Below are 27,394 nucleotides of genomic sequence, written 5' to 3'. Positions count from 1 at the left end.
GAGCAATAAAAACATCATTCAAAACTCTATTTTAAAGATGTATGGAATGCAGCACACGCTGCATGTTGAATTTCAACCCTCCACTGTGCATTCTTCCATCACATGCACAGATAATTCCCAGCATCCTGCACACTACAGCAGGGCTGATTGAGGCCTGCTGTAGTGTGCAGGACTAGTCAGGTAAGTTTCCATGATATTACTGGGGTAAATATATTAGCATGCTTATTGAGGATTGTTCATCTAGCCTATTTCCATTCATTTATCCATCAATTGTAAAATATTTTTACAGACTATTCCAATTGTTTGGCTAACTATTTATATCTCTGGCATTGCATTAGTGTTTTTTTACAAACTTTTTTCTCATCTTATTCTACAGAACAATGCCACGTGCACTATGTGTGGAGGCATTTCACCCCATCCAATGTAGAAGGAAAGGCTGTGTACATTTGCAAATACTGTGCTAAGACCTATGTTAAGAATGACATGCCCAAAGTTTCCTCAGGGCTCAAATCAGCCTGACACAACAAAATGTTAATATTTATGTTTGTATATGACAAGGTAAATACAGTTAGTATAAATTACCCACAACATTTCAAGTTTATTCCCATTAATTCCCATGGAAAGTTTCCAACTTTGAATATTCCCGGAATTTTGCAACCCTAGTCACAACTAAGGCTTTAACCTAATTTTTCCTTTAACGATAAGTGGAGATGCCACATTCATATACATATGGTTTCAAGCACACAAGCTGTGACCCAATTCAGGGGCTGCATCGTTTAGAGGGCATCGTCTACTCAGCCCATGAGGACTGCCTCCTTCATGGGAAGTGAAGTGAGACCTGAAATGAGACAGTTTGGTCTACACGAGATTTATGTGATCACTGTTAGACACGCCAAGAAAACACTTGATGGTATAAATGAGCCAAGAAACCAAATATAAAATTTTAACATCTTTATATCAACTCCAGCAAAAATACAAAGTTCTTAACATAACGATGCATCATTCTTGGGATTACCACAAATAAAGCAGTTATTTCTTTCTAATATACAAAATCAAAATCTTTTAAATAGCAACTGTAAAGAATAAACATGATCACGTCTGATATTTGGTGGGCTGTCTGAAGATGTGCTAAAATATATTAGCCTGCATGGAGTTCTTAAATAACAATAAAAACATGACTGACATGTTTTGCATTTAATTCACCCAAAAGAGAATTGACCAAAATAAGAAAAATAACACTGTGCTAAAACTGGGACTTTTCCATTGACAATAACCTAATGCAAGGTACTACTGTGGAAGTAAAACAAAATTTCACATTATGAGAACATACTCCTGACAGTCAATGACAATTAAAAAAAAACATCACAATAGAACTGAAACATACGTAGATACACAACTCAGAAGTGTGATTAGACTACCTCAAAAATGTTCATATCCAACTTGTAAATAATCAAGAGAAAGAATGTATCACCCTGTAATATGTCATTAATGCTAAAGAGGGCATATACTTCATTTGTATTAGCCAAACAAATGTACACACTTTTTAGGCCTTTAATGCTTGGAAATATTGTTGCCACAGTGGCACAAACGCCAGTTTCCCAGTCATCTTTTTTAGTTAACTTTTTTCAGTACAATCTTCTTAATGCGCACTTATTGTGCATGCATAGTCTCGTAGGGAATTAGTATTCTCAAAGATGAGGGGCATAAGAATAGTTTTGTCCTGGAACGGTCTCGTTATAAAGACTTCACACATGCAGAATGAGGTTAAACACTATTGTCACCATTTACTGAGCAGATAACAGTGGGAGGAGATGAAGAATGACCCGAAACAACATAAAAAACACAAACCTCTGTCATGACACATATAGAACATGCCTGTCTGCTTTAACAATTCGGCCTCAATTTAGTTTTAACACCTAATACAACTACATTAAGAACCTGTTTATGTTAATGCTCTGGGAGAGTGGGTATATAAAATAAATCTGTCAGTCGACAGAAACAGTTGAACGTCAACTGCCTCGCAACGGACTGAAACCTTTTACAACTAGATGACAGGGATTTTCACATTCAGCAAAACATTGTATTATTTTACACTTCATAAATAAGGCACCTGGTCACAGCAGTCACATATTCACAATGTTGACATTGGAAGAGAGGATGGAGATACAAACTACCTACTGCCTGGAGCCGGCCTCCCTTCTCACAACAAGCTCTCTGGACAGCAAATACAGTGCATGCTATAATCTAAAGAATTATATACAAAAATGGTGAAAAGAAACAAATGAGAATGGTAAATGACTTTGATGTCACCTAGGAAACTGCATCATAGCTTGAGTTTTGTTATCCTATTGTTATCTCCAGCTGCGTCGAATGCTGGAACATAAAGCCAAACAGCAAATACATCAGCCCGACATCATGTAGGACATGTGTGTCGTCCCTGAACACGGAGCGAATGCTCAGAAAAGAATCCGTCACATCCACTATTTCACACTGAAGCTTTACAAAAGCATAAATGAGTTTCAAAATCTGTTCCTTCTTCACGTTTGCCTACTGAACAGGTATCCTCTGACGAGTCTGGCGAGGATACTAAATAGATGCTTCGGGTCCTTCTGAATATATTCTAGGTAAAGGAAAAATCTTCTATACAAAGATTCTATTTTGAGAGTGACATCCTGGTGCGCTTCGCTGGGGTCTTTAAAAGCTCGCAAGCTCTCTTTTTTGCAGATTTGGTTGGACTACGTGTCAGCGAGGCAGCCCGACGTCTCTTTGCAGGAGATTTTAAAGCGCTCCTTCTCGTCAGCGCAGGTACCTTCGCTTTCCTGGCTGGTTTTGGAAATGCATTTTGCGTTGTCATTGACTTTGTGGCCCTCTTTGAAGCATGGCTGGGGCTTCCACTCGCAGGCACCGACACCTCGATCTTTCTCTGGGATCTTGTCAGTACCTGGTCAGGTGAACTTGGACCCTTGACATCAGTGCTCTGTTGAGGGGTTTCAATAGCATTCCCTGAAACTTTGATTTCAGTGGTGGTACTATGTAATGATTCCTTTGTTTGGATTTTGACAGAATGCGTTTTAGTCACTGCAGGTTTTTCCACCTCTGCTTTCTCTGGTTCACTTGGCTTTTTGATGTCAATCTTGCTTTTGGGTGTGTCCAAAGGTTTCTTCTCAGATGTTTTTGGAGACCCGATTCGTTGAGAGCATCTCTTTGGCAATTCTTTTGTAGTTCTGCCTCTTGAAGCTGGACTTTTAATGCCGCGAGCCTTGGCTGCTCTCTCTTGAATGGGATGCTTTACAGCTTTTTTGCTCGCCAATGTTTTCCTCCTTTCCATTTTTGCTGCAGATTCTTTCATTTGTTTACTGACAGGCAGACGGGACTTCTGGACCTTCAGAGATGGTTTCATGTTCGACTTTGCTGCCGAATTTGACCTAGCTAGTTTTTTCATATTGTTGGTTTTAATGGTCTTTGCAGCCTTTTTCAGTCCAACGTTGGTTTGTTGAACCTGCATCTTCCCTCGGATATTAGAGTATTTCCTCAAGATTCTTGCACTAGCTGGATTCTTTGATTTACCAGAGGATTTCTGGGATTCACCGATCTGTCCATAGGCTTCAGCAGAGGAGTGTGCCTTTGTCAAAGTCTGAGTAATACTGGGAGGTTCCCTCTTCTCTCTCCCTCTGACTGCATTTGCCTCTTGCTCCAATGCTTTAGCGATCAATTTCATACTTTTGGGGTTGTTCTTTACGGGAGAAGCAATTGCAAACTTTTTCAAATGTTTCTTTAAGCGCTCTGCCTGTAGGCTTGGAAATACCCCCTGAGAAGCTCCTGAAGAACTCGAGCTGTGAAAACACAGCTGAGTTTCTGATGGATGTCGTGTATTCACATTCTTGACAATGACAAGGGACTTTGTCTCTGTTGATTCAAGGAACCACCGACAAATATTGGTAAGATTAAAGCCTTTCATGAAAAGCATTTGGACCGGAGAGTATTTCTGGTGCTCTGAAGTCTTTTGTTTTCGGGCCCTGCGTTTACTTTTCCATATCGCTGCCTGTCTGTCTGCTTTGTTTTTGTATCTTGCTGTTGGCTGACTCTCTTTGTCCATTTGCACCCAACCCTTTTGCATCTTATCATACCGCACGTTTAAGTTTGAAATTAACTGTTGGTTATCTTCTCCTGTCAGAGTCTCAAAGAATTTGTTAGTCGTGTGTTTTGGGGGATTAGGCCTTGCAATGACTGGGATTCCTGAACTGTGCGGCAATACAGAGGCACCGGTCACTGCAGTGGGCTTCACTGGAGTTTTAAATATTCTTTCTGGCATTGTTCTGACAGGGGAAACTGCATCATTCTGCCTTCCAGCTACATGCAGAGCACTGGTAGAAGGTGCAGCCAATGCTTGTGATCTCAAAGCCAGTTTCTTATTTTCCACTGGTGGGGGCTGAGCAACAGGCTGTTGGGACATTTCAGCCTTAATGCTTTCACTCCTTAACGGCATTCTTGTGGGTTTTTCTAATTCAGAAGAATTGCAACCATCTTCACTTGTTGACGTGTCTTCTACAGATGCTTCATTTGGCGTCTGAGACGGGCCCATATCACTTGCTCCGGCATCCTTTCGGAGAACCCGTTTATTTATCAGTTGCTGTTTCTCATTCCTATTCTCGTCCTCTACAACTTTTGCGGACCTCAGTTTCTGTTTGGAAAGCAGTCCACTTTCTACTTCCTTTTGGGGGGTTTCTTCAGAGCTGTTCTCTACTGACTGAGATTTTTCTGTGTTAAGTTCCAAAGTGGTCTTTGGTGCAGTGTTCTGTTGGGACTGTTCAGAGGCTACAGGGGGAAATGGCCCAGTTAGAAGAGAGGAAGTAGCAGGAAGTGGAGTAAAAGGGGGAAGGGGGGGTAGCTGTTCTGGAGATTGAAGAGCATTGGTAACAATTGGTTCTTGGGATGAGATGGATGTGGCATCGAGGGTTTCAGCCGGCTTCTGGCTGGTTGATCTTAGTTGTCGTTTGGAATCCGTGCTCTGAGGACTATCCTCAGGCTGATCAGCGATGACGGGCAAATTATCTTGGTCTGGTTGAACTCTCTTTTGTTTCCGGACGTGTTTAGTCCTTGAGGGAACTTTAGATTTTGGGCTTGTTGCCGTGTTGGAAAGCGGTTCTGTCACCTGCTCGATTGCAGGAGCAGTTTCCCTGGGATTTACAGGAATGTGCGTTTCCGGTAGATGTTTTTCGAAATCTTTGCTTTCAACAGATGACTCAATAGTTGAATCAGCAGAGGTTTTAGCGGCTACATTTTGACTACATTTCACTGGGGTTGTGTTAGGTGAGGTGCTGTTACTTGATCTACGTCTCAGACTTCTGTCAGAGGCCGATACGGGTCTACCATTAACATACCCAACTATCACTGTTTGGGTTTGTTTCAACGGCTTCGGCACTGAGATTACTGATCCTTTTTTTCTACGCCAAGGGGGTAATTCTTTCAAGAGCGAATCAAGTGACTTTGAGGACACGTCACAGACGTTATCATCCTTAGTCTCTAAAGGCGAAACACTGCAAACTGTTCCAGATGTTTCCATCTCTAGCTCTTTCCCAATTGGCTCCTCTGTTGAAATTACGCGGCTGGACTCTTCTGTTACTTCAGAGTTGTCATTGGGTTCCTGTGCCTCTGGCTGAAGTTGCTCATCTTGTATCTCCTCCCTTTCATTATCCTCCATCTCTGCCTCAACTTGATTTGTGGGTGATGGGGCTCTATCCTGCTGTAGAACAGGTTCACCGTCTGACAGTTTATCAGATGAAATCTCAGCCTCAACTTCCTCTATACTGGTATTTTCGAATGGTTCCGCTGATGTGTTTTCCTCTATCTGCTCAGTACTTTCTGGTATGTCCTCTTGAGGTTCAGGTTCAGGCTCAGTATCTTTTTCTGGTTCAGATGGAGCCTGAGCAACACTCTCTTCACTTGCTGTTACTGTCGCTGAATCTGCAGTTGTGTTCTCGTCTACATCCATGTCAATATCTGTTTCTTTGTTCTCTGTTGGGGACCTTATTGGAGATGGAGGAGTAGACTGTCCCTTGCTCTGTGACTCTGTTTGACTAGTTTCAACTATAATGTCTACTTCACTGTCTGCCACCTCCACCACATCTCCTGTTCCCGGTATAACACTCTCATCTGACTCCTCTGTGGACATCTGCTGATTTATTGTCTCCCTGCATGCTCCAACAAAAGTTATATCCACTGGGGGTACACCATCAGGCTTTGAAAGGATTTGTTTAGGGGTCACCAATGTGATCAGATCTGGCATTGGATTAGGACACTTGCCCCTTCCAGCCAATGTACGGACAGTTTTTAACTCCCAGATTTCGTCTGAGTACAAATGTCCCCTGGTGCTTTTCCTGGCATTGCGGCGTGGGAGTAATTTTCGCTGCCGTTCCTTAAAACACTCTGTAATTGGTTTGTCAATAAAAACAATGTCACAGTGGCCAAGATCAGGGTCAGCCATTCCTCTACATGCAGAGTCTCTTGTTCGATGATCAGGGGATGCCCTGATTGTCTTCCTGGCAGTCCGTGGAGAGTCTGAAGGAATGGTCATGTGGACTGAAAACAGTTTGGTTGGTTTTCCTTTAGCACCCCCAAGAGTCTCTCTTTGCCTAGCGTGATATGTGTGACTAGTCTGACTGTGTCTTTTCGCAGAGGAGCTGAGCCTAGCACTGTGACTCTCTGTTCTGCTGGATGAATTTGAATTTCCCTGTCTATCCTCTGATGTGTCAGAGTGAGATGAAAGAGAGGTATTGAGCACGCATGACAACTTCTTGCGATCAGCAACATTGCTGGCCATGATTTTTATCTTAAGAGGTGCATGATCACTGTGCCGGTCTGTGGGGGGAATGACCAAAACACGGTTACTCCCTGCCCGAGGGCTGCAAAGATCCAAAGCAGGGCTAGCAGTAATTGATGCTTTCAGTGACAATGCATTATCAGGAACTTTCTTCATTGCACAACTGCTTGGGATGGAGTGGGACATATTCTGGACTTGTGACTTGGGAGTATAATCACAGGAATATTTTAGCTCAGGGCTCGACTTCTCAGTGGTCAATTTTGCATCAGAACAAGCATTGCCCTGTGTCCCAGAGGGAGAGTTAAAAGCTTGCAGTGAATTGGAGGTTGCAAGTGCTTTGACCTCTTTCTGTAGAAAACCTATGGCATCAACCATCTGCCTCTGATGGTGGGGGCAGAGCTTGGCCATAAACTGTTCCAGCGTGGCGGTGGACTGCAGGTCTTTTGCCTTAGCAACACGCAAGTCAGGGGATTCACTGAGGGAGGAAAAAAAAAGATATAAATATGCAGCAAGAATAAGCAACATTGGTTCATGCTACCGTCTAGTAAAACTGTCAAATAGGGGTGGAGGTAAATGCTTGTGAAGAATAAATCACAAATACATAACAATTTGAATCATTGCATATTTATTAGAAGAATAAGTGATTTTAAAAGTGAATCATTCGTCCAGTGAACTTTACCAATTACATTGTTACAGCGATTACATTTGTATTCTTTGCACAGTGGTGCTTTTTGTTGCAGTATACATAGAGAAACATTTTCACATGCAAAAGACATTTAGTAATGGAGGCCCACTTTGATGAAAACAAGTCAAACATGTTTATCACTTGAAAGCAAATACATCACGGGCAAATATATTGTACATCTTTTATATTAAGTGTTTGTGTATTCAATGATTAGTGTAAAGGATGACATTTAGTTACAAGCGCTCAACAATTTAAGAAAATTAACAAGTAAAAGAAACAAGTATGACTGAACATATCCTAAATTAGTTATCCTTCTGAGGTTCTTTGTGCCTATGCAAATTAATAAGTTAACTTGAGCCTATGACTTTCTGTATATGGCTAAAGTGTCAGTGAGGTAGAGCTTTTACAAAATCCTTCGATTCGTTAGGAGCATTTATACCATCACATTATGCCAAAATATATTATATTATGATTCTGAAAAGTTTACTTTCTGTGAAAACGAGTCATTCCCAAGGTTAACTGTGGTCTTTTCAAAACAAAATGAACTGTCAAATAAAACCACATCTGGATTCCTGAGATGACATGTGACAAGGCCATATTCAGTAATAAAAGAGAGATAACTTTGAAGAGCAAGAGGTTCTAGCAATATGAACATTATGAAAATAATAATCATTTTAAAAAGTCTGAAACAAATGAACCGCCAATCTTTGTTTAACTTGAAATTTGTTGCGAATTCCCCTTTGAGCTCCAGCAGGAACAATACAATAGCTCATGCTAAGCTAGCTACATAGCCTTTATGGTAGTTTTCAGCTATATAGCAAAGTGGTTTGATGAAATTTCAAAGATCAGGCTGGTAACCTGCAGGAAACCTGAATACAGATCTTTTTTTCTTTATTGAAATGTTTTGGTGTAAGTTCACTCGACTAGATGGATAGTCAAAAATATAGAAAGAAAACATTGTAGTGTTCATCTTTAAATCCCGAACGCAAAACGATACAACCTAAAGGTTGAGGCATGAATGATGAAATGCATGTAGAGTTATAGGAAAAATATGAGGACTTTATGTTATGAGCTTCAGAAATGGTGTTTTGGTGCAACTTTAAATTTTGTTTTAATGAAATGTGTGCTGTTTGAGGAATTCAACTGTAAAAATACACTTGTTGATTCAACAACCTGGTCGTCAACACCTTACCTGAACTGAGTTTATATCAACATTCATCATGCAACAAAGTAAGACGAATTAATCTGTGAAAATGTTTAGTAAGGTTTTGCTGGCTGTAAAACACAAACTTGATTTGAAGAGCATGTCAAAATATCTCAAAAGTAACTATCACAGATTAAAAAATAAATTTTAGACTAAAAAAATAACATTTGCTGCAAATGGAACCTGACCAAATTTTTTGCTAAGTTCAATCACTTCACATTCCTGCTTGTAAAGTCTAACAAGTAAACTGGAATACCTGAATAACAAATGGTAAGGGTTTCATTCCTGAGGGTTTTCACCGTTTTGTTTAGCATCAGTTAAGGACCTGACACAAAGGAAGGGCCTTTTTTTTTAGTAATAAAATAAACTAACAAGCAGAACCAAACCAAATTACAACCAATTTCCACAATATTATACAACCACACACACATGGACATGTTAACTCATCCACAATGTTCATATACTGTACATTAAGGGTATAAATAATCTTGGATTAATCAACTACCATATGAGGTTATTTTATCATACAACTTTAGTGAACCAATAACCAGATTTTGATCTGGTTTGGCCATATTTCAAGACCACAGTTAATCTACTTGATACATTGTTGACTTGACAGTAAACACACCAATATATCCTCAAAGAACTTTACCATATACAACTAACATCCCACTGGTACCTAGTCCAATCATGCAAACTACACCCATTGTCATTCCTTAAAACTATGTTAATGTTAAATCAAATGTAAAGAAATCTGTCCATAGATTTGAGGAATTTAAGAGTTAAACCATTTGAAATCAACCTAAAATGTTTGTCCTCATATATTATATTTATCTAACTTATGTTGGAATAAAGTAGGAACATCTTAAATGTTATCCCTTCACAACTATAACATAAGACAGTCAAATATATCTCTGAAGTATAATATGTGTATGCCTATAAATACGTATAAGAATTAGTTTGTTTTATTAAAGCCATTTACATTCATGTTACTTAAATTCTGCTTAAACCATTAATAATAAATATTGATTAATAAATACTGCATTTAACAAAAACAATTTCAGACAAACAGGTTTCGCTAAAGCAGGAGACCATCAAAAAACGCTTGTCACGACTGTTCAAATAACAATGAGTTCACATTGCTCTATACACAACCCCCCCAAAAAAAGAAAGCATTGAATAGATCAGGGAGCAACTAACTACAAGGATACACTAAAATATTTACATATAGAACTTTTTCTGTGAGCTATGAACCATTGTAATAAAGTAGTCTGTTCTGTGTACAAGACACATTGCTACATAAAACAGCTATGAGAACAGTAGACTGTGATATGGGTTTTTGCGATGAGGTAGTTGGCCATTTGATTCGCTACGATAGAACGAGAAAGCATGAAATATGTTGTGTCAATTAACCAAAAGCGCTTGTGTGTCTATAATATATTCATTATAATACACTACACGTGAAAATTAACGGATATTTGAATTATTCTGGATGATTGTCAATGCAGCAATAAATAATGATGTTACACAGCGTCTAGATAACCGTAGACGTGAATTAATTGCTTAATAAATGATCATGTAGAATGGTTAATCGTTTACACAAACTTTAACAATGGTGGGAGGGGAGATGCATAAAATACAGTAAGAAAAAAACAACTAAAGAATACCTGTATTAATGCAATAAGTGGCAAAAAACTAAAAGAAGCCCGTCATATTAGTCAGAAGTTTGACATCCAAGATATAGTTACAGTGCTTTTAACAAACCAGTGTGTAAATCTCTGAACTCTATTTTACTGCTTACACCAACTCTCACCTCAAACTGCTTACTAACTGCACAATATCATGTCATATATAGCTTATGTCCGTGTTGACTGCAAGTAGTTGGTGAATTATTTCTTTGAAAAAAACATCCATGTTCATCTAAGCAACATTGAGTACATCTAAAAGGCTATGAATTCCACAAAGATAAATACCAAGATGTACTAGAGCTTTGTATCAACCCGGTCAAACAATAATGCGTATGGTCTCATATTTTGGAATGTCCTGAGGTATAGATGATAATGCACAATGAGGTGTCCCGATAGAGCAAAAATAATGAACAAGTTAGAGGTAAAACATGGAGTTCCCTCTGCGGCACCCACCGGGCAAACAATTCATTCAGTGAAAATGACATTTAATGGCTACAAGCCACAAACTTTTAACCTTAACCTTTTTGTATAGTAATATCACCAAGACCAAACCATCTGTATAGTATTGTTAAGGACACGGCATCAACCTGAGAAAAGGTTAAAAGAAAAACAATAACAGAAATGTTTAAAAGGCAGGGAATCGTTATCCACACCCTGAGTTTTTTTTACTTCGGATAATTAAATTAAGTTAAAAAAAATATCTGAAAACATAGTATTGATAACTGTTATGATGCACATAGTTACTCATTCAAAACCATTGAAGTAAATCTGTCACAAAAAAACTTTTACCAAATAAAATAAAATAATAGTATTTTACTCTCCACGGGGAAATATAATTTCATTGAATTGAGAAATAGCTTAATGTGAAATGAGGCATGGTAGTTAGAGTAACTAAAGAGTTAGCTAACTCTGCTAGCTAGCAATTATAAGCAAGCTAGCTTAGTTGGCTAGCACTTTAAGCACTGAATGCTTATATTGCTCGAAAAATGTTTATCATAAAACTTTATGGAGGCTAAGAACTTTGAAAAATTACATTACTGCACCTACATTTTACAGACTCACATGAACAAAGGACAGATCGTATTTTCTCTTTTTTTTAAACCTGAAGGTAACATTTTCAAAAAATACCTGAATGTATTTTAGAGAGCTAGAAGTTATATGCTGCCAAGAGTTGATCTAACACACTATGTGACTGTGAATGATGACGTCACTACGACGGAGTATCGTCCTCACAAACCAGGCAAGTGTTGATAGTTTACCTGAAGAGACAATTCTTTATCACGTGCCACGGGCAAGCACGATGTGTGTGTGTGTGTGTGAGTGGACTGTGATTCAGTTTACATATGTATTGATATACTAAAAATAAAAATCTGCCTCTCTCATGTCTTGGAGAAAGAAATGCCAGAGATAGAACCTGAAATCAGATATAAGTGGAGCCCTGAAACACATAGACCTGAAATGTTCAGAAGGCTTCCACTGGCACTGAAATGCTACTGAGAACTAGTTAAGGTAGATTGTGAAGACATCTGAGAGTCACACACACAGTCGGTGAGACGTCCTGAAATGTTCCCTCAACAGGGTTCTACTGGTACGCTATCCTTTCCCTGTCAGAGGGGACTTGTATGAGGCAATGGTTTAGTTAAGCATGTAGCTGAGGTACACTGTATTTATGTTTACAGTAACTTAAGATCTAGTAGACACATTTTCTTTGACTGAAAAGTATTGCATTCCCAATCTGAACTTCCTGTATATCCTGAGAGCAGTGAAGGCAATGACAAAACTATTACCATTCTTATATTACAGCAAAACATACTGGAAAAAAATAGAGGTGGCAAACAAACCTGACATGCTCATAAATATAGGCTTAAAAGGGAGAGTGAAATTCTGGACAACACACCATGCTACTCTGACGGACACATATTTGGGATAGTGTTAAGAATTGATGACCATTTGGAGTCATAATAATGTTTCTCCATTTCAGTCCTTGGTATTAGCAAAACAGTGACAGACTTTCACTGTTAACCATAAACATTTTACATACATTTGCCAGGCTTATTTTCTCAATATAATTTACGTATGACCATGTGATCTGAACAGTACTGAGAGAGGACACCGAGGGGCGCCACCTCCATAGTGATGATTCAGTTTGGCTCTGTATGTAAAGAATACATTTGTATAGCCAGGCATGACTATTTCTAAATATAACCCAAATAAATAATCATTAGTTAACAATATACTGTGGTACATTACAATTCTTGACAAAAACGTATTTAAGTGCATCTTCCAAGCACAAAATGTAGGGCAGGTAGATAGATGGCCATACATAAACATATTGATGTATAAATGACCAGTGAAGGGTAAGATTACATAAGTAAATAATAAATATGAGTAATTTGGTTCAAAAGTTACACAAATGTTAAGGTTTTATGGGATAAAACAAGTCAGCTACTACCACTGCCCAGCAAACACAACATTAGTCACTCATTTGATGAGAAACTTCCATCGTGTGAATCATTCCCATTCTCTTCAGATGTACCCTCTCCCTTCTCAGAAACAAGTTGCTCTGGGATTTGCTGTTCTTTCCTCTCGGGGTTACATGAACCGCTCTGCTCCTCTAGCTGGCTCAACAGCTTCAGCTTCTTTTTTGGGGGATGCTTCAGGGTCCCCAGTCGCTCTTTAACTTTGTATTCCAGGGTGCTGTGTGGAATGCCATAGATAGATTGGGCTTTGGACACGCTCATTTTCCCACCCATCACCACCACAATAGCCTCTTCCAGCAGATCAGTGTTGTACTGACGATATCGCCCTCGTTTCTTTCTCGGCTGTTTGTTACCTAGGTCTGCCTCTGAATCCAGAGGATAGTTTCCCCCCAAGGCTTGGCGGTCAGTGATGTAAGGCCAATATTCCTTCTCCGAACCTGAGTTATTAGCACCTCTGCTGCTCTTTTTCTGGATCTGCCTGGGGACAATGGAGTGCAGCTTCTTTCCCACACCATTCTCACAAAATGAAGCTGAATACTCGGTGGACAAGGAATCCCATGACGGGTCTGACCCTGCAGCCAAAACTCGCACCTGGGGAATCTTAAGGTCGTAAGATGATGAATGAGAAAGGGAGAGGCTGTGGTCCATAAAGGCCTCCTGGAGGTTTCCTTTCTCACAGGCAAGTGACTTGGTCAAAAGTCCAGCAGCTTCCAGTAACCTGGGGAGGTCTTGAAAGTGGTCAGCAGCCTCACTGTTGGCTTTGAGTTTGAGGAGAGCCCCAAAATGAGTAGATCCATTTCTGAAAAGGTCAGTGGGTCCGGAACTGTGGTTATGGCCGAGAGGGGAATCTGGGTCGCTCTCCAGATCGGCCTCCTCTTTGATGTGCAGCGAGTATGCGAGAGACGACGAAGGTTTATAACGGATGGAGTGGCCGATATTCTCCCTCCTCTTCCCATCCTGTAGGCTCTTCATAAACAGCCCGACCTGTCCGTCCGCTCTCAAGGATCGCCTGATTGGATGGAAGGAAACTGGGTGTAAGCAGAGCTTGCACAGTGCCTTTGTATTTTAAAAAAGGAGGATGGGTTGGGGTGGGGAGGATGTTGGCCACTCCTTTATTATATGATCTTGCTTTGGTAACATCACTATTTTTTTTAGAATGACTGCGTTTGTGAGTGTGACTTTTGAGGAAAAAAAAAGGCTCAAGTCGGACAATATTTTATTTGCTTGCTTTAAAGATTGTGTACAAATTTTGCATCAACATAAGAAAGAAAAAAAGTAACAAAAAGAAAGGGCAAAGAACAAAGAAAAATAAATCAAGGAAAAAGGAGTACTTAACAGTCTTAGAATTCTTGTGGCTCAAAGGGCACAGCCAGAAGGAGGGATCATTTGTTATTGCAGTAAGGCAGCTTGGCATGTAGCTATTTAACAGGGCAAAATAACTGTGCCACACAAAATAACTAATGCAAATAAAGCTCTCGACATTTTGTGCGTGACGTTACCACTAAACAAGCACAGCAATAAAAGAGTAAGCCAGCAGGGTTGTGTATCAAACTCAAAACCTAATTCTCTAACTGAAGTTTCCACAGCCTACTCCTTTAATGTGTGTCAAATTGCCTGAGATCCAGCTATTATTTCATATTTATATCCCAGCTCCTTTAAGAAAATAAATAACTAATTTGAGGTTCATTCTTCCATAGACGTTGAACACAGAGGGTTTTTAAATAGACACTATCCATTTTTAATCAAACTGAGGAGAGTGTGCATGTTGTATAAGATTTATCAAAGTAAAGTGAAAATTAGAAGCACTAGACGCTATCAGCTATGTTGTTGCTTAATTATTCCAAACATTATATTATATTTTAGGGCATGTCCAGTCCAAAATAAAAAAATGTAAGATTAAGATTAAGATACATTTTTAAATGTTTGATTTGATTAAATAGAATTAAAATGGCAATTTGTCGACATAGAAAACAATTCAAATTGGATGGAGCCCTCCGATTTGAATGAGTGGGATTATGAGGAAATGTTTATCTGAAAATGCTCTAGAAAATCATGTGGGAATATGTCTGTTGGAAGCATGTGTGACGTACAGGCAATGCATACATTTAGATACTAAACCAAATGAATGCAATCTTTGCTTAGAAGAGAAACATGGCATGCAAATGAATGAATTCCACACCTCTCTTAGTGGGGTGTTAAATTACAAAAGCATATCTACTCTACTGCCATTGTGCAAGGTTTTAGTTTTATTTTTTCATTTTTTTTTTTATGACAAAGGTCGTTACTCACCTTGCATATAGATGCAAGAATATTAGAAATTTTGCAAGTCCTGCAGTAAATCACCATTAGGAAAGCAGATGCTTTGCCAGACATTAATGAACAAAAAACTAAAAAACAAGTCCAAAACTAACAGAATCCTTTTAAGCCACAATAGCTCAAAATGCTGCCTGTGCTGTCTCTGTCTCTCTGGAGTGAGGTTTAAAACCAAACTCGAGCAGCAGAAGCAAATGGAAGATGTTGCAGTCGGTAAAAACCTTTACCTTTTTCTTTGTGGCAAAAAAACATTTCTGTTAGCACAACCCTGTTTGTTGTTGTTCATTTTCATCAAGTAACCAATTGGCTGAGTAATCTCCAACTTCAGGACTCAAAATTTAAGACTCAGCTACTGACCATGCAGTGATACCACTGCACATGACCAGTAGAACATATCCAGTTAATTCTGAACTACATGCTATAATATACTCAAAAACATTACTGGGTGTGAAGACTAAAGAGAGAGAGAAAGTATGTTATCTTACCCCTTGAGCGTGGGTGTGGCTGGAGAAAGGCATGGACTACGGGCAGGCAGGCTGCTGCGACTCTTTTTGATGGATAAGTCAAGGACTCCGTCTGGAAAAAAGGCAAGAAAAAAATGTATTTAGATTTAACATTATGTTCAGACTGGCCCATCGCGAGTACACTACTTCCGTCCTGAATGCACTGCTCTGTTGGGGAAATGTTTAACTTCACACTACCTTGTTCAGTGGGCTCAGAAGGAGTCTTCTTGATGGTGAGGTCAAGAGGAGCATCCTGGTCAGCCATGAGGAGCTTGCTAAGGACGGGGTTCTGGTTGTGCGCGGGCCCAGCCCCGCTGGGAGCAGGGCTGGCAGAAGGAGGAGCCCCTGTGAGCGAAGGAGTGGTCGGCAGGCTTTGGTCAGAGCAAGGCTGAGAGTCTGAGCAACTGTCCTGAGGGGGGCTGGTTTTTGAGGTATATTCGGCAGCAAACTGTCGGATCATTTTCTGAAGGATCTCTCGGGCAACTACTGGAATGTGTGGGTCCGAGAAATTTGGCACATCTGAAAGGAAGAGAACACAAAGAAAATCCGTTTTGACTGCATTCCTTAACTGCTATTAGTGATCTTAACAGTCACAGGTTCTCTTGATCTGAGCGCTAGTGTCATATTTATTAAAAATACTGATTCACGTGTTTTAACTCACCTTTTCTGTAGAGGACCGCATTGAGAAATTCCTCTGCTTGTTTCTCTAGTCTGCTGACTGAGGTCTGATCTTTCGCCAGGAGAGGTTTGGGTGTATCTTCAAGCTCCTCCTTGCTTAAGCCAATTAAGTGCTCCTGTCAAATGACAAATCTGTTAAGTCAGTTGTTTTCACAAAGTCCATGTCAATGGTCAGTCAGTGGTAATCGGAGAACAGAATACATGTATACTGCACAGTTACAAGATCGTACTAACAGAATACAATTTATTGAGAAACCTACTTTTACATAGAGAAAACAAGAAATCTTACCTTTACTTTGTCTCGTCTCAAACAGCAGAACGCACAATTTTCATCAAACGACCAGTCAGATACATCTACTGGCTCCAAGTCTGTAGACACAAAACACATGATTGACATCTTTTATTAGTTTGTGTTGTGCAAATAACGTTCTTCCAAGGCACTGACTGATGTGTATATACTATATATTATTTTTCTTTAAAAATACCATCCCCTTCCATACTGTCCAACTACACTGTCAAGCTACAAATATAACTCATCAAAAACCTTCAGGGTCCGATATTCAGTTTGAATCTAATATTCTTCAGAGACCAACTTAATAGGAGAAATACATGACTTGAATTAATGAGCGGACCGTAATGGATGTTTTTAATTTGTTTAAAAGAAACTGACAGAATGAGCAAGACTTTTACTTAAAAGTATTTTCAGTACACTGCCTAACCATCTACTGTATAAAGTCTAAGTAGACTTTGACAGCCCTCTCACTGAAATGTATTGAAAAAACGTAAATAATGCCCACTATTGTCTCATTAACATCATGCATTGTAGACTTTAACACTAGCCCCACGCCATCTAAAACACAACACAAGACATCTTCTCTTCTGCAGCCAGAGGGGCTGTCTTGTAATGTCGATGTAGAGGGGTACCAGATGGTACAATGCAGCAGCATTGTCAAAATGAACACATACCAGATTGCACTCACAAATGTCTCATTCTTATCATTCATACATTTGTATGTTCATGTATGTTGATGAAGCAAAGTGGTCGGAGATACTTACCCTTAAATAATTTTAGGTCTTCTACCAGCTCTGGACCAAAGAGACCATCAAGAATGCTCTCGAACCCTGAGGTAAGAAATTAAAATAAATTAAATGTGCTGTTGTCAATCAAACAAAAGCAAACGGATCATACCCATTTTGAACTTAATATATTTTTCATTTTAGTCCGAATCCAGGTTTGGTGCTTAACCCTGCAGCAGCATCACAGAAACTAAAATGATTTACAAAACAATATATCACAAGTGCCCAAGGGCCCAAATTAATTTGTTATAGTGAAGAAAAAACATTTTGAAAGACCTTGAACTTGGCATTTCATACGATTGTGTCTTATCCATACACTGACTTGTCTTTGCAGTTCTACTTCATCTTAACAACGCTTGGCTGAAAGCAACCCTGTGCTGCTAAAACACACATGATCAGCTTTCACCGCAGGTTTTTACTTCAACAGTAAATACATGCACTCCATGCTCCTGTTGCCAAGCAACTAAAGCACCTACAGAGTTGGGAGTGACTGCATGTTTTAACATTAAAAAGAAACAGCCAGAAAGGGCTGGTATTTGACAGTGTCAAAGTACCTATAGAATATCATGGATCTGGAATTCAAGCAAAAGCAAATCACACTCAACTGAGTAATGGTTCACAGATTAGCACCTAATAACCAATCAAAACATCCTATATCACGTAAACAAGGCTGAGTAAAATCTTATATGCACTGCTGATGAGATGGTGGCATCCTATAGTCACAGCTGTTTGAAAGATAGTGTGGTACGCTGCATAGGGCTTCGTTAAACATGCATTAACCCAACAATATGCAATGTCTGCTTACTGCCGCAGGGTCAAAATAACCAATCCAAAATAACGACATGCATTAAATGAAGCGCTAAAGAGGTCAGAGGTAACATCTGTCTACTGAACTGGATCATACATGAGAGAGGGAGCACTATCCCGAATGTGCTACTCACTAATAAAAGACACAGAAAATCCTGGATCAAACCACCCATGAATAAACATAACACACAGAGAGAGGTCTGTCAAAAACCTATGGCAAACACGTGAATAAGTAGCATTGAAAATTATAAATGTTTAAGTCTCAATAAAAATGAATATGACAAATTAAATTAGCCAATGCACTGAATTGGTTATCTAAACATTATAGTGAAGGCCTACTTACAGCACGTCTCCTTCCTAAACTCGCAGTGAATTCATATAGAGGCTGTCATCTGTTAAAATGCCCTCGCTCTGCTTCCCCACAAATTCCCACCCACTTTTCAACAGCCAAACATAAAAGGCGAGGGGGCAAAGTGGTGAAACACAGCCTTGCCTATAGCTGCAGCGCGAGTCTGTTTCTGGGTTAGTGCACAGGACTTCAGCTGAAGCTATCCAATCCCATTTCTGAAATATTTCAGAGGCAGGGGGAGAAAAGTAGGTCATCCACTTTCGTTTGACAGAGCAGCGGCATGACATCAAACTACTCTTCAGGAATTCTGTTTAGGGCATTTAAAATGTGTCATACTGTAAACCATGACTTTGAGGCAATATTAACACTTGGCATACCAACTGACAGAGCACAGTGTGCTGCAGAGGCTGATGAAAAGAGCCTCTCTGCACGAGCCTCGTTTTAGGAGAGGCAACTTAAATTCAGAGGAGCAAGCTGCATGCATGTGCTACGGATGAAATATTTATAGTGTGCGTAGCTGTCATGCAAGCTCTACAAAATAAATGAGTTTATAAAAAGATTGAATAATGGCCACAGTTAAAATGCACGATAAATGGAATACAAAAAAAACACCCACAAGTAACTGTATTTCATGCCCCACACTTAACTGCAGATCCCATCTGTCGTGAACTTTGGGATGCAGAAATAACACAGCGGTGTTACAGGTCTATTTCCAATTAAATGCAACTTTTACCAATTAGTTATGCTGAAGAGGGAATTAGGCCACCACTGAGCTGCTGCTACACATATCTGGTTTGATATGCAGTGATCAGATAGCCTCCAGATACAATAATAAGCGCAGGATATAGAGGTATAAATTGAGAATGGGAAAAGACAAAGAAAAGGAGGAGCCCAGTATTTTGTGCCATCGGGCCTATCGTAGACAAATGCAAAGAAATTCAGGACAAAGATTATCAGGTTAATGAGGCTGGAAATCAGCCATTGCAAACATGGGGGGAACGAACGCCTACAGGCCGAACTGCATTGACAACATGACATTGAGCCTCATTAGAATATTTAGTCCTTTATCCAGAATTGTTGGGGATTTTTCTTTTTTCTTAGCTTTACTCTTTGTGGGGGAGAGTTAGTCACTTATCATGTCAATCATCCAACTCTATATTAGAGAACGATGATTCAAGAACATTTCTATTTCCATCCCTTGCTGACTTGTTTTTTTACTCCAAATACATATTGTGACTTGCCTTCAGGTAGTTTACAGTTGAAGCCTAATTCGCACAGGGGTATGAAATGAAAAATAACAAATAACATATCCAGCTTTGCTGAAATGAATCAAATCGCCGCCATTTACTTCGCTTTCGGCCGATTTCAAATAAGAAATTCAAAGCCCATACTTCTTTTATCAAATGCAGCATTAATAATTGTGTTCAATTCTCTTTTGCGGTCTGATGTGGGCTTGGCCATGGGTGAACTAACAGAGAGGGCTTGTGATTATCCATATGCATCTAAGAGAAATAGACTAGTTTGAAGTCAAGGTATTTCATGTAGGAAACCTAACAGGGGAGGAACACCTCTTGGCCAAGGAAGTACTCATCAACTAACACAGTTTAAATCGTCATAATATTTAGTACAGGTTCAAGATAAAGCTCATCAAAACTTGATATACTGCTTTAAACATCATTAAAAGAATGAAGTCCAACGTTAAGTTAAATAAAATAAATGAATCCTTTTAAATTCAGGATAATTCAATGACTTTTGAGGAGAGATATTAACATTTCAGGACTTTATAGGGTCTTCACTCGTGTTTATAGGCACATATGGTTTTATAATTGTGTCCACTGGGGCTGCAATGTTCGACAAATTTCAGCACTGCCTTTCTAAACATTTATAAGTGATGTGCGCGTCTACGTTTGGGCCTGTACCTCAATAAATTATTCAAGTTAAGCATCAGCCACGAACCTTGAAAAATTGTTCAGGTCATTTCATGTATGTGCACGGAGAACAACTGCTCTTCCCAATCTGCCTTAGCCTTCCTCTGACCTACATCTCTGGCCAATGAGAGGAGAGTAGGAGAGAGGGAATGTTTGGATAGTGTGACATCCTTGTCCTTCCAAAGAAATCCCACAGCTTAACCTTCGTAAATCCTAACATTAACCTACGCCGTACTCTGCTGTAAACTGAACATTATGTTTGAAATAAACCTCTTTTCTGCTTACTGCTGAGATCTTGAACTATATTGGTTGGTAGTATAGACAAAACTTAAATTTTCTCGCACAAAACCACTAAGCAATGAGCAACCCCTTCATCATTTTTGCAGCGAAGCATTACAAGTACATAGCACAGTGCATGCTTATTATAATGTCTTTAATTAAATAAGGCTTTATGTGACACTATACTGCAGTAGGCAGTACTCATTGGCAGTCGCTGAAAGACGCCAACCCGAATCCCAAAATGATCATATTCACAGTGCTCTTTCAGCAGCAAAACACTACATCATAGATAGTTTGAAAACAGAAGTGAATTGATTAATGCTCCTTAATGTATTCAGCCAGCTCTACAGCGCTCAAACTCTCCAATATGCCAATAGCAGCACACACAAAATGAATGTTTATAGTGCTCTAGATTCATGTTGCATCAATGCATATCCAACCCCAAAAGTGTCATGTTCTATAAAGCTCGAACAGCAAGCCATGTAGCATCTTTTACTTCAACAACCTCGCCCACTTCTCTGCTTTTCATGTTGCACTGGTCCAAGTAACATCCATAAATGTGGTTAAAGGTTTTTACCTGACGAAACACACATCATTTGCTCATGCCAGCTTAATACAAATATATGATTTAACTCTCTCCATGGATGGCAGAAGGGCGACAAGGAAATTCTAAATACTAGAGTGAGTGTGATGGGCTTGGAAAAAGGTTCCTCCTATGTGTCTTCTGTTGTCACCAGATTTAAAATTTCAACAATGTTAATGCATGGTTTACATAATCACAAAATGATGATATAACGCTAACATTTGGCCTCATTATGGGACTGCAGAGCCTTTTCTCCTGGATGAGCTACTCTTCCCTCTGCCGCTCTGGTGCTGAGGGTGTACAGTGCAGCATCAACCCCCACTCAACCCATCCCCCACTGTAACTACTGTACACATAGGATCTCTGAGGGAGTGACCACAAGCTCACCGAGCAGAATTTACCCTGAGCTTAAAAATTAATTTCTAGCCAAAATAAACATCACTGAATCCAAATTTCTTGGCTACAGCCTTTAGATACGGGAGGGTTTGATTATTGAGAAATTATTTAATCTTTTAAAATGGAATCATGCTTTAAAAATCGATGCTCATATTGTGAGTGTAATTTTGTATGATGGGAGTCACTAGTATCCCTGAGCAATGCTCTATAAAGATGCAAGAGGGTGCTGGGGGCTGAAGACTGAGGGCGAGTGCAGAGATGACAAAGTTGCACAAATTAGTCGAGCTACAATATATGACTGAATTCATCCTCATCTCATCACGTGGAGATCCAGACTCACTGCCCAACCATCTAAAAAGCATTTTCTGTTGCCTTCTACCCTACAACAAAAAGGAATTTGCTACAGGTCAACAGTCAAGCTTAGACATTACATGTGCTTGAGCGAAGCAGTGCTTTGCAGTGTAATTTGGCTCCTACACACTGTGCTCATTACACGCATACAGTAGTTGGATCAGCAGGCTGTGACGTAGCAGCTTTGAGCAACATCTACAGTGGTGGAAAAAACACTCCATGAATACTTAATGTGATCTGATGCAAACTGACAGTCAAATGGTGTAATGCTGCACAAAGCATAACTTTGAATAGCAAATATGAGACCACCATGGATTAAGAAAGATGTGGCAAAAAGGTACACGCAAAGCACACATACACAAACACACAAACACGGTGCATTCGATAAGGAACAGCTGTTGGTCATGTTTCGCACAGTGTCAACAAACATCAACAGATATTTTTTGCTAATGAGGAAAATGTAGGGCAAAAGCACATCACAGTGATGGAGCAGAAACTGGGCCATGCTAAAGTTTAAATTATGAAGAACACAGTCAGCCTAGTGTCAATATTTGCCTGTTATTTGTTTGAGCAAACCCTCGGTCCCCCTCGTCCATATGTCAAAGGCAAGTATGAATAACTGACATTCACCGCATTGCAAATGTCAGCTGGTGCCTTTTCAGTCCCGATTTCCCCAAATCCCAGACAGAACACACATTTGAGCCACACAGTTTGCATCTGGAGGCTGATGGAGCATGAACACATGTATGGGCAAACATACAGACAATTGTTGCTGCTGTTCTATGGGACAATTGCCCTTGTCTCTGCCAAGCAGTTTTACTGCTAAATACACAAAGACAAAATGTCCATTTCAGCGTCAGCAGGGTGGTGGTGGCGTGCAGCCCTCTCCACCAAAAAGCCAAACAAAAGTATGTCCTTGTTGTCATGGACAGAATGCCATTCTGCAGGCAGCAGACTAATGCTGTTGTCATGTACTCTGCAGCGTTACAATTACAGTCCAAACACAAGGGACATTTGTAAATCATAATGGGGAAACTGACTAAGTGAACAGTCCTGAAACTAGGAGCCAGAAAGCTATTATTCTCTCCATTTACTTTTCAATGATGAGCACACAGCCCACCTAGTATTGTAGCCTGTTAGATTGAATAAGTTTGCTCTAGATCCAGTCACACATATTGCTAACATACATCACCATTTAAACTGACAGTCTTCACTGAGGATCAATGTAAAACCGGAATCAAGTTAACCTGTACAGTTAAACCCACACTTTAACAACAAAGAATGGGATGTTGATTTAAAGCATCAAGCTTAATGCTGGACTCTGTTTTAATTGTTCTGACTAACTAACTAGTAGGCTGAAAACCTGGTCAGTGTAAAATGTTTTTTCGTAATTAATAAGTCATCATCTATCCTGCCCCCCCCCACCCCCCCCCAAAAAAAGAGAAAAGAGCAGAAATTTTGAACAGCAACCGCACTACAACAACCACAAAATGTTTAAATTATGGGGAAACTAAAAATACATAACAGTTTCATTTACTATTGCTGTTTTTAGAGACAAAACTCATTTTACTGTTGTGGAGAGCACTGTATGAACACATATCCCGTGCCTTGCACATACTGTACATCACACATTCAATAAGACTGTACATGGCAGCCGCTAGCACTGAGATGATTTAATGTGACATTTTGAGATCAGCAGCGTCACAAGCAATATTCTGGCTTTGAAGGCATTTTAAAATGCCTTTAAAAAGGAATTTAAACTGGCTTTAAAGCCAGTTTCAAGTCCAGTTTTACATTCTGCCAAAAAAATAAGGAAGGAAAATACATGTTTAGGGCTTAAAATTGTGACATTTTAGTGATGATGATTCCGGTTCGCATATTGTTTCATATCATTCCAAACCCCTGGAATTCGGTTTAATGTAGAACTAGTTTCTTAATGAAGTAGGCTGCATTCCTTAATTGGCAAATACCAGAAACACTTTGTTTCCAATGAGACCGATAAAAAGGGAAAAGAACCAGAATATAAAACCTGGTTAAACTAATAAATATTTAACAGTAAAAAAACTGCATCAACTAATATAATGAATTGTTTTCATAACTCTCTGCTCCTCATTTGATTGATCAATCTGTGTGCGATAAGTGCCAAGCGTCCAGAGTTGCTGTTGCTATGTTACCAAATCTCAAGGAGGAGGTTGACAAGGCTTAGGTTTAAAAATGGCCACTCAATCTTCTTCAAGCCCTTCCATCACACACTGTAAAACTACTGTGTAAATGTAAGCCATTCATAGATATATGCAACAGTATAAAACGTATCACAGAGAACTTATGGTTACCATGGTCACTATCTTAGAATAGCATGTTCAGGCTTCAGTTTTTAAACGTGACTTTAAAAGAGAAACCAATATGGTGTTCTACAGCGGAAAAAAAGGCTGAGAAAGCAAATATATTTTTAAGTTGGAGGTAAGTTGGAAATGTATTTTTGTTTTTAGCTATAGCTGTAGAAGTAAGCAACAGCATTAAGATTACTTTGTAAACCCTGCACACTTCAGGACTATTTGGGCAGATAATCGGCACCGAGCGACCTCCATTCGGAAACGGCCCACGACTGTCGGAAGGTCATCCTCAGGGGACCATGAACCCATTCCAAATTCCAGTGCCATCCAGTCAGAAACCCTCAAGATACTTCAATAAAACTTTAAGTGTTACCCTCATGGTCATGGTGGCAGTAAAGTCGGAGGATTTACCAAGGTCAGAGTGATACAGAGGTATTTCAATCTGCAGCAACTGACAGTAATTAGCCTGCATGGCTAAAACATGTTGCAGCCCAGAGCTCTGACAGTGAGCTAATACCTGTTCAGATCGAACACACACACACACACACACACACACACACACACACACACACACACACACACACACACACACACACACACACACACACACACACACACACACACACACACACACACACACACACACACACACACACACACACACACACACACACACACACACACACACACACACACACACACACACACACACACACACACACACACACACACACACACTCTTGTCGGAAATGGGAACTCCCACAGCTTGGGGGTCTCAGCCACTTCCTCGATGCAGCAATGCGCGCCCACGGGAGGTGATGTGAGAAAACAAGTCATCTCCATGTTAAGTGAAAACACCTCCCCCCCTCACAAAATACAGTATCATCACACGGGGGCGCGCATTTCTACTGAATCCATCGGCCGACGCGGCGCCCGGTGACACTCCCTTTAAAACAAGTCCGCTGCCCTTTAAACTAACTCACGCCAGCACACCGCCTAAGTGCACGGTTTGGTTTTACACAAAGCAACACAAAACAACACAAACACGAGAAGTAGCGCCACACTGTCACACAGTGCACGGACCGAGCCGAGCTGCCGGGGGACGGAAGCAGCGGAGGACAAAAAGTGGCTCGGAGATGAACCGAGTGGGTCCGGCAATCGCTGCTTATTTACCCCGACGACGGCTCCGCAAAGCCGGGTTTCGAACCGAGAATCTCCGTAGGGCGTCGCGGGCTTTGTCCTTACCTACACAGTGAATGAGTTTGTGTCGCCACGAGTCAAGTTCCTGCCGAAAGCCGCGCCTGTCGATCGTGCATTGCTGCCTTTTGCACTGACTCGCCATTTTCTATCGTTCTTGTCTGGCGGGCACCCGCACGGGAAGAAGGAAGCGCTCGGGCCTCGTGCACGCGCGCGCCGCTGTGGTCGGGGAGGAAGCGGCTCCAGAGGAGGAGTAGGGGGAGGGGGAGGGGGGGTCTCTGCCAAACACACAATACATCACTAAAATAAATAAACGATGTATTATATTCAAACATCGACAACAATGGTGTTTCCCTTCGATGGGACACAGTGTGGGGGGGTTGGGGTTAAAACCTTTTGTAGTTTATATCCAAACAAATGTGGCTGATGTATTTGTTTTCACCTAAAAGGTCAGTTACTGGGTTTCACCCAATCAGCAGCCAGGCAAAGCGACCCTGACCTTGGGGCATGTTTACCATGAGGCTACATTAAACAAGAATTTGAAATAAACTAACATGGCGCTCAGTGTATATGCCTCGGTGTACCCAGTCCCCTCATTAAACTACATTTATATTCACAGATTTGTATTTGTATCTTCACCGTATTGCACACAATAACAATCAGTCAGAGATCGATGAATTCTTTTCTTAAATTTCAACCCAAATGTTGAAAAACACCCGATATCACTATGTTAAAGGAAGTGAAAATAAATCCTATACCAAATAAGCTTGCATCCGCCCAGTGATCCAGATCTCCACTTTATTTAATGGATTCTTCCCTGACTCAAACCGCATCACTCCACCAAGTTTCATGGGAATCAGTGCAGTAGTTTTAGCATTATACAACTAACTATCTCACAAACACTAATGTAAACATAACCTCCATTGCCGGCAGTAAAAAGAAGGTTAGGTCCCAGCCTGAATTTGTAAAAGATATGTTTGACATAAACCATTCGATGAAACTTTGGTGAACTGCCGACGGTTTGTCTTGTTCCATCATGAGGTTGACCTTTGTGATTTTTAGTGAAATGTCTTAACAATTGTTTGCCACAATATTTGGATTAAGAATTAATTGTAAACCACTGGTGCCTGGTCAGTAATTGTTTCAACTGTTACTGCAATCAGTTCAAAATTGATATGTTTCTAATGATTTTGTTAATGACCAAATACGACCAAACTACTCACCCTCAGCTTTACTTAGTTTTTTGTGCTAACTGACAAATGGTAGCATGCTAACAAGCTAAACTAGTTGGAGAACATGGTAAGTTCTAATGATAAAAAGTATTTCTCATGAGACATGAGGTATATTGAATTTAGGGAAGAAAAACTATTTGGGGCCTGCTTAGCCTGACGCACAAGTAAAATAAATACTATCAAGTCAATTTAGATGCTATTTAAGACATAATGTCTGACTTAAGCTAGTATATTACCAACTAAACCAAAATTACAATTTAAAATACTTTATCACATTTATATTACATATTAGATAGCTAATTCCTTTAATTATATTTAACACTCTTAACACATTATGCCTAATAGATTTTACCAGACTACAGACCAATTAAACGGATAAGCTCACTGCCAGCTGTGATGTTGAACACCTTAAAGAATTTTCAGATATGTCTGCCACCCTCTGTAAACTGTAGCAGAGCAATCAGAGAAAGTTTTAATTTGAGAAATCAGCA

General features: G+C 40.0%; 1 protein-coding gene across 2 annotated transcripts; it reads right to left on the bottom strand.

Annotated features, from left to right (window-relative positions):
* Nucleotides 1-967: 967 nt before the first annotated feature.
* On the bottom strand, nt 968-25,816 carry wu:fc17b08 (ligand-dependent corepressor). Of its 2 annotated transcripts, none has more exons than XM_061087453.1 (7): nt 25,720-25,816; nt 17,428-17,493; nt 16,661-16,740; nt 16,355-16,487; nt 15,892-16,212; nt 15,676-15,766; nt 968-7,295 (listed from the first exon to the last, which is right to left on the bottom strand). In XM_061087453.1, exons 1-7 carry the CDS (start codon nt 25,814-25,816, stop codon nt 2,654-2,656), a joined length of 5,430 nt encoding a protein of 1,809 aa, XP_060943436.1. In that variant the 3' UTR covers nt 968-2,653. The 2 variants fall into 2 exon arrangements, with proteins under 2 accessions (XP_060943436.1, XP_060943437.1); XM_061087454.1 differs by lacking the exon at nt 968-7,295 and adding an exon at nt 11,225-13,886.
* Between the last annotated feature and the right edge of the window lie 1,578 nt (nt 25,817-27,394).

This window comes from Limanda limanda, chromosome 15 (genome assembly GCF_963576545.1).
Source record: "Limanda limanda chromosome 15, fLimLim1.1, whole genome shotgun sequence".
Taxonomy (NCBI): domain Eukaryota; kingdom Metazoa; phylum Chordata; class Actinopteri; order Pleuronectiformes; family Pleuronectidae; genus Limanda; species Limanda limanda.
The sequence above is the reverse complement of the archived record's forward strand: the minus strand, read 5'-3'. Positions and strand labels throughout refer to the sequence as shown.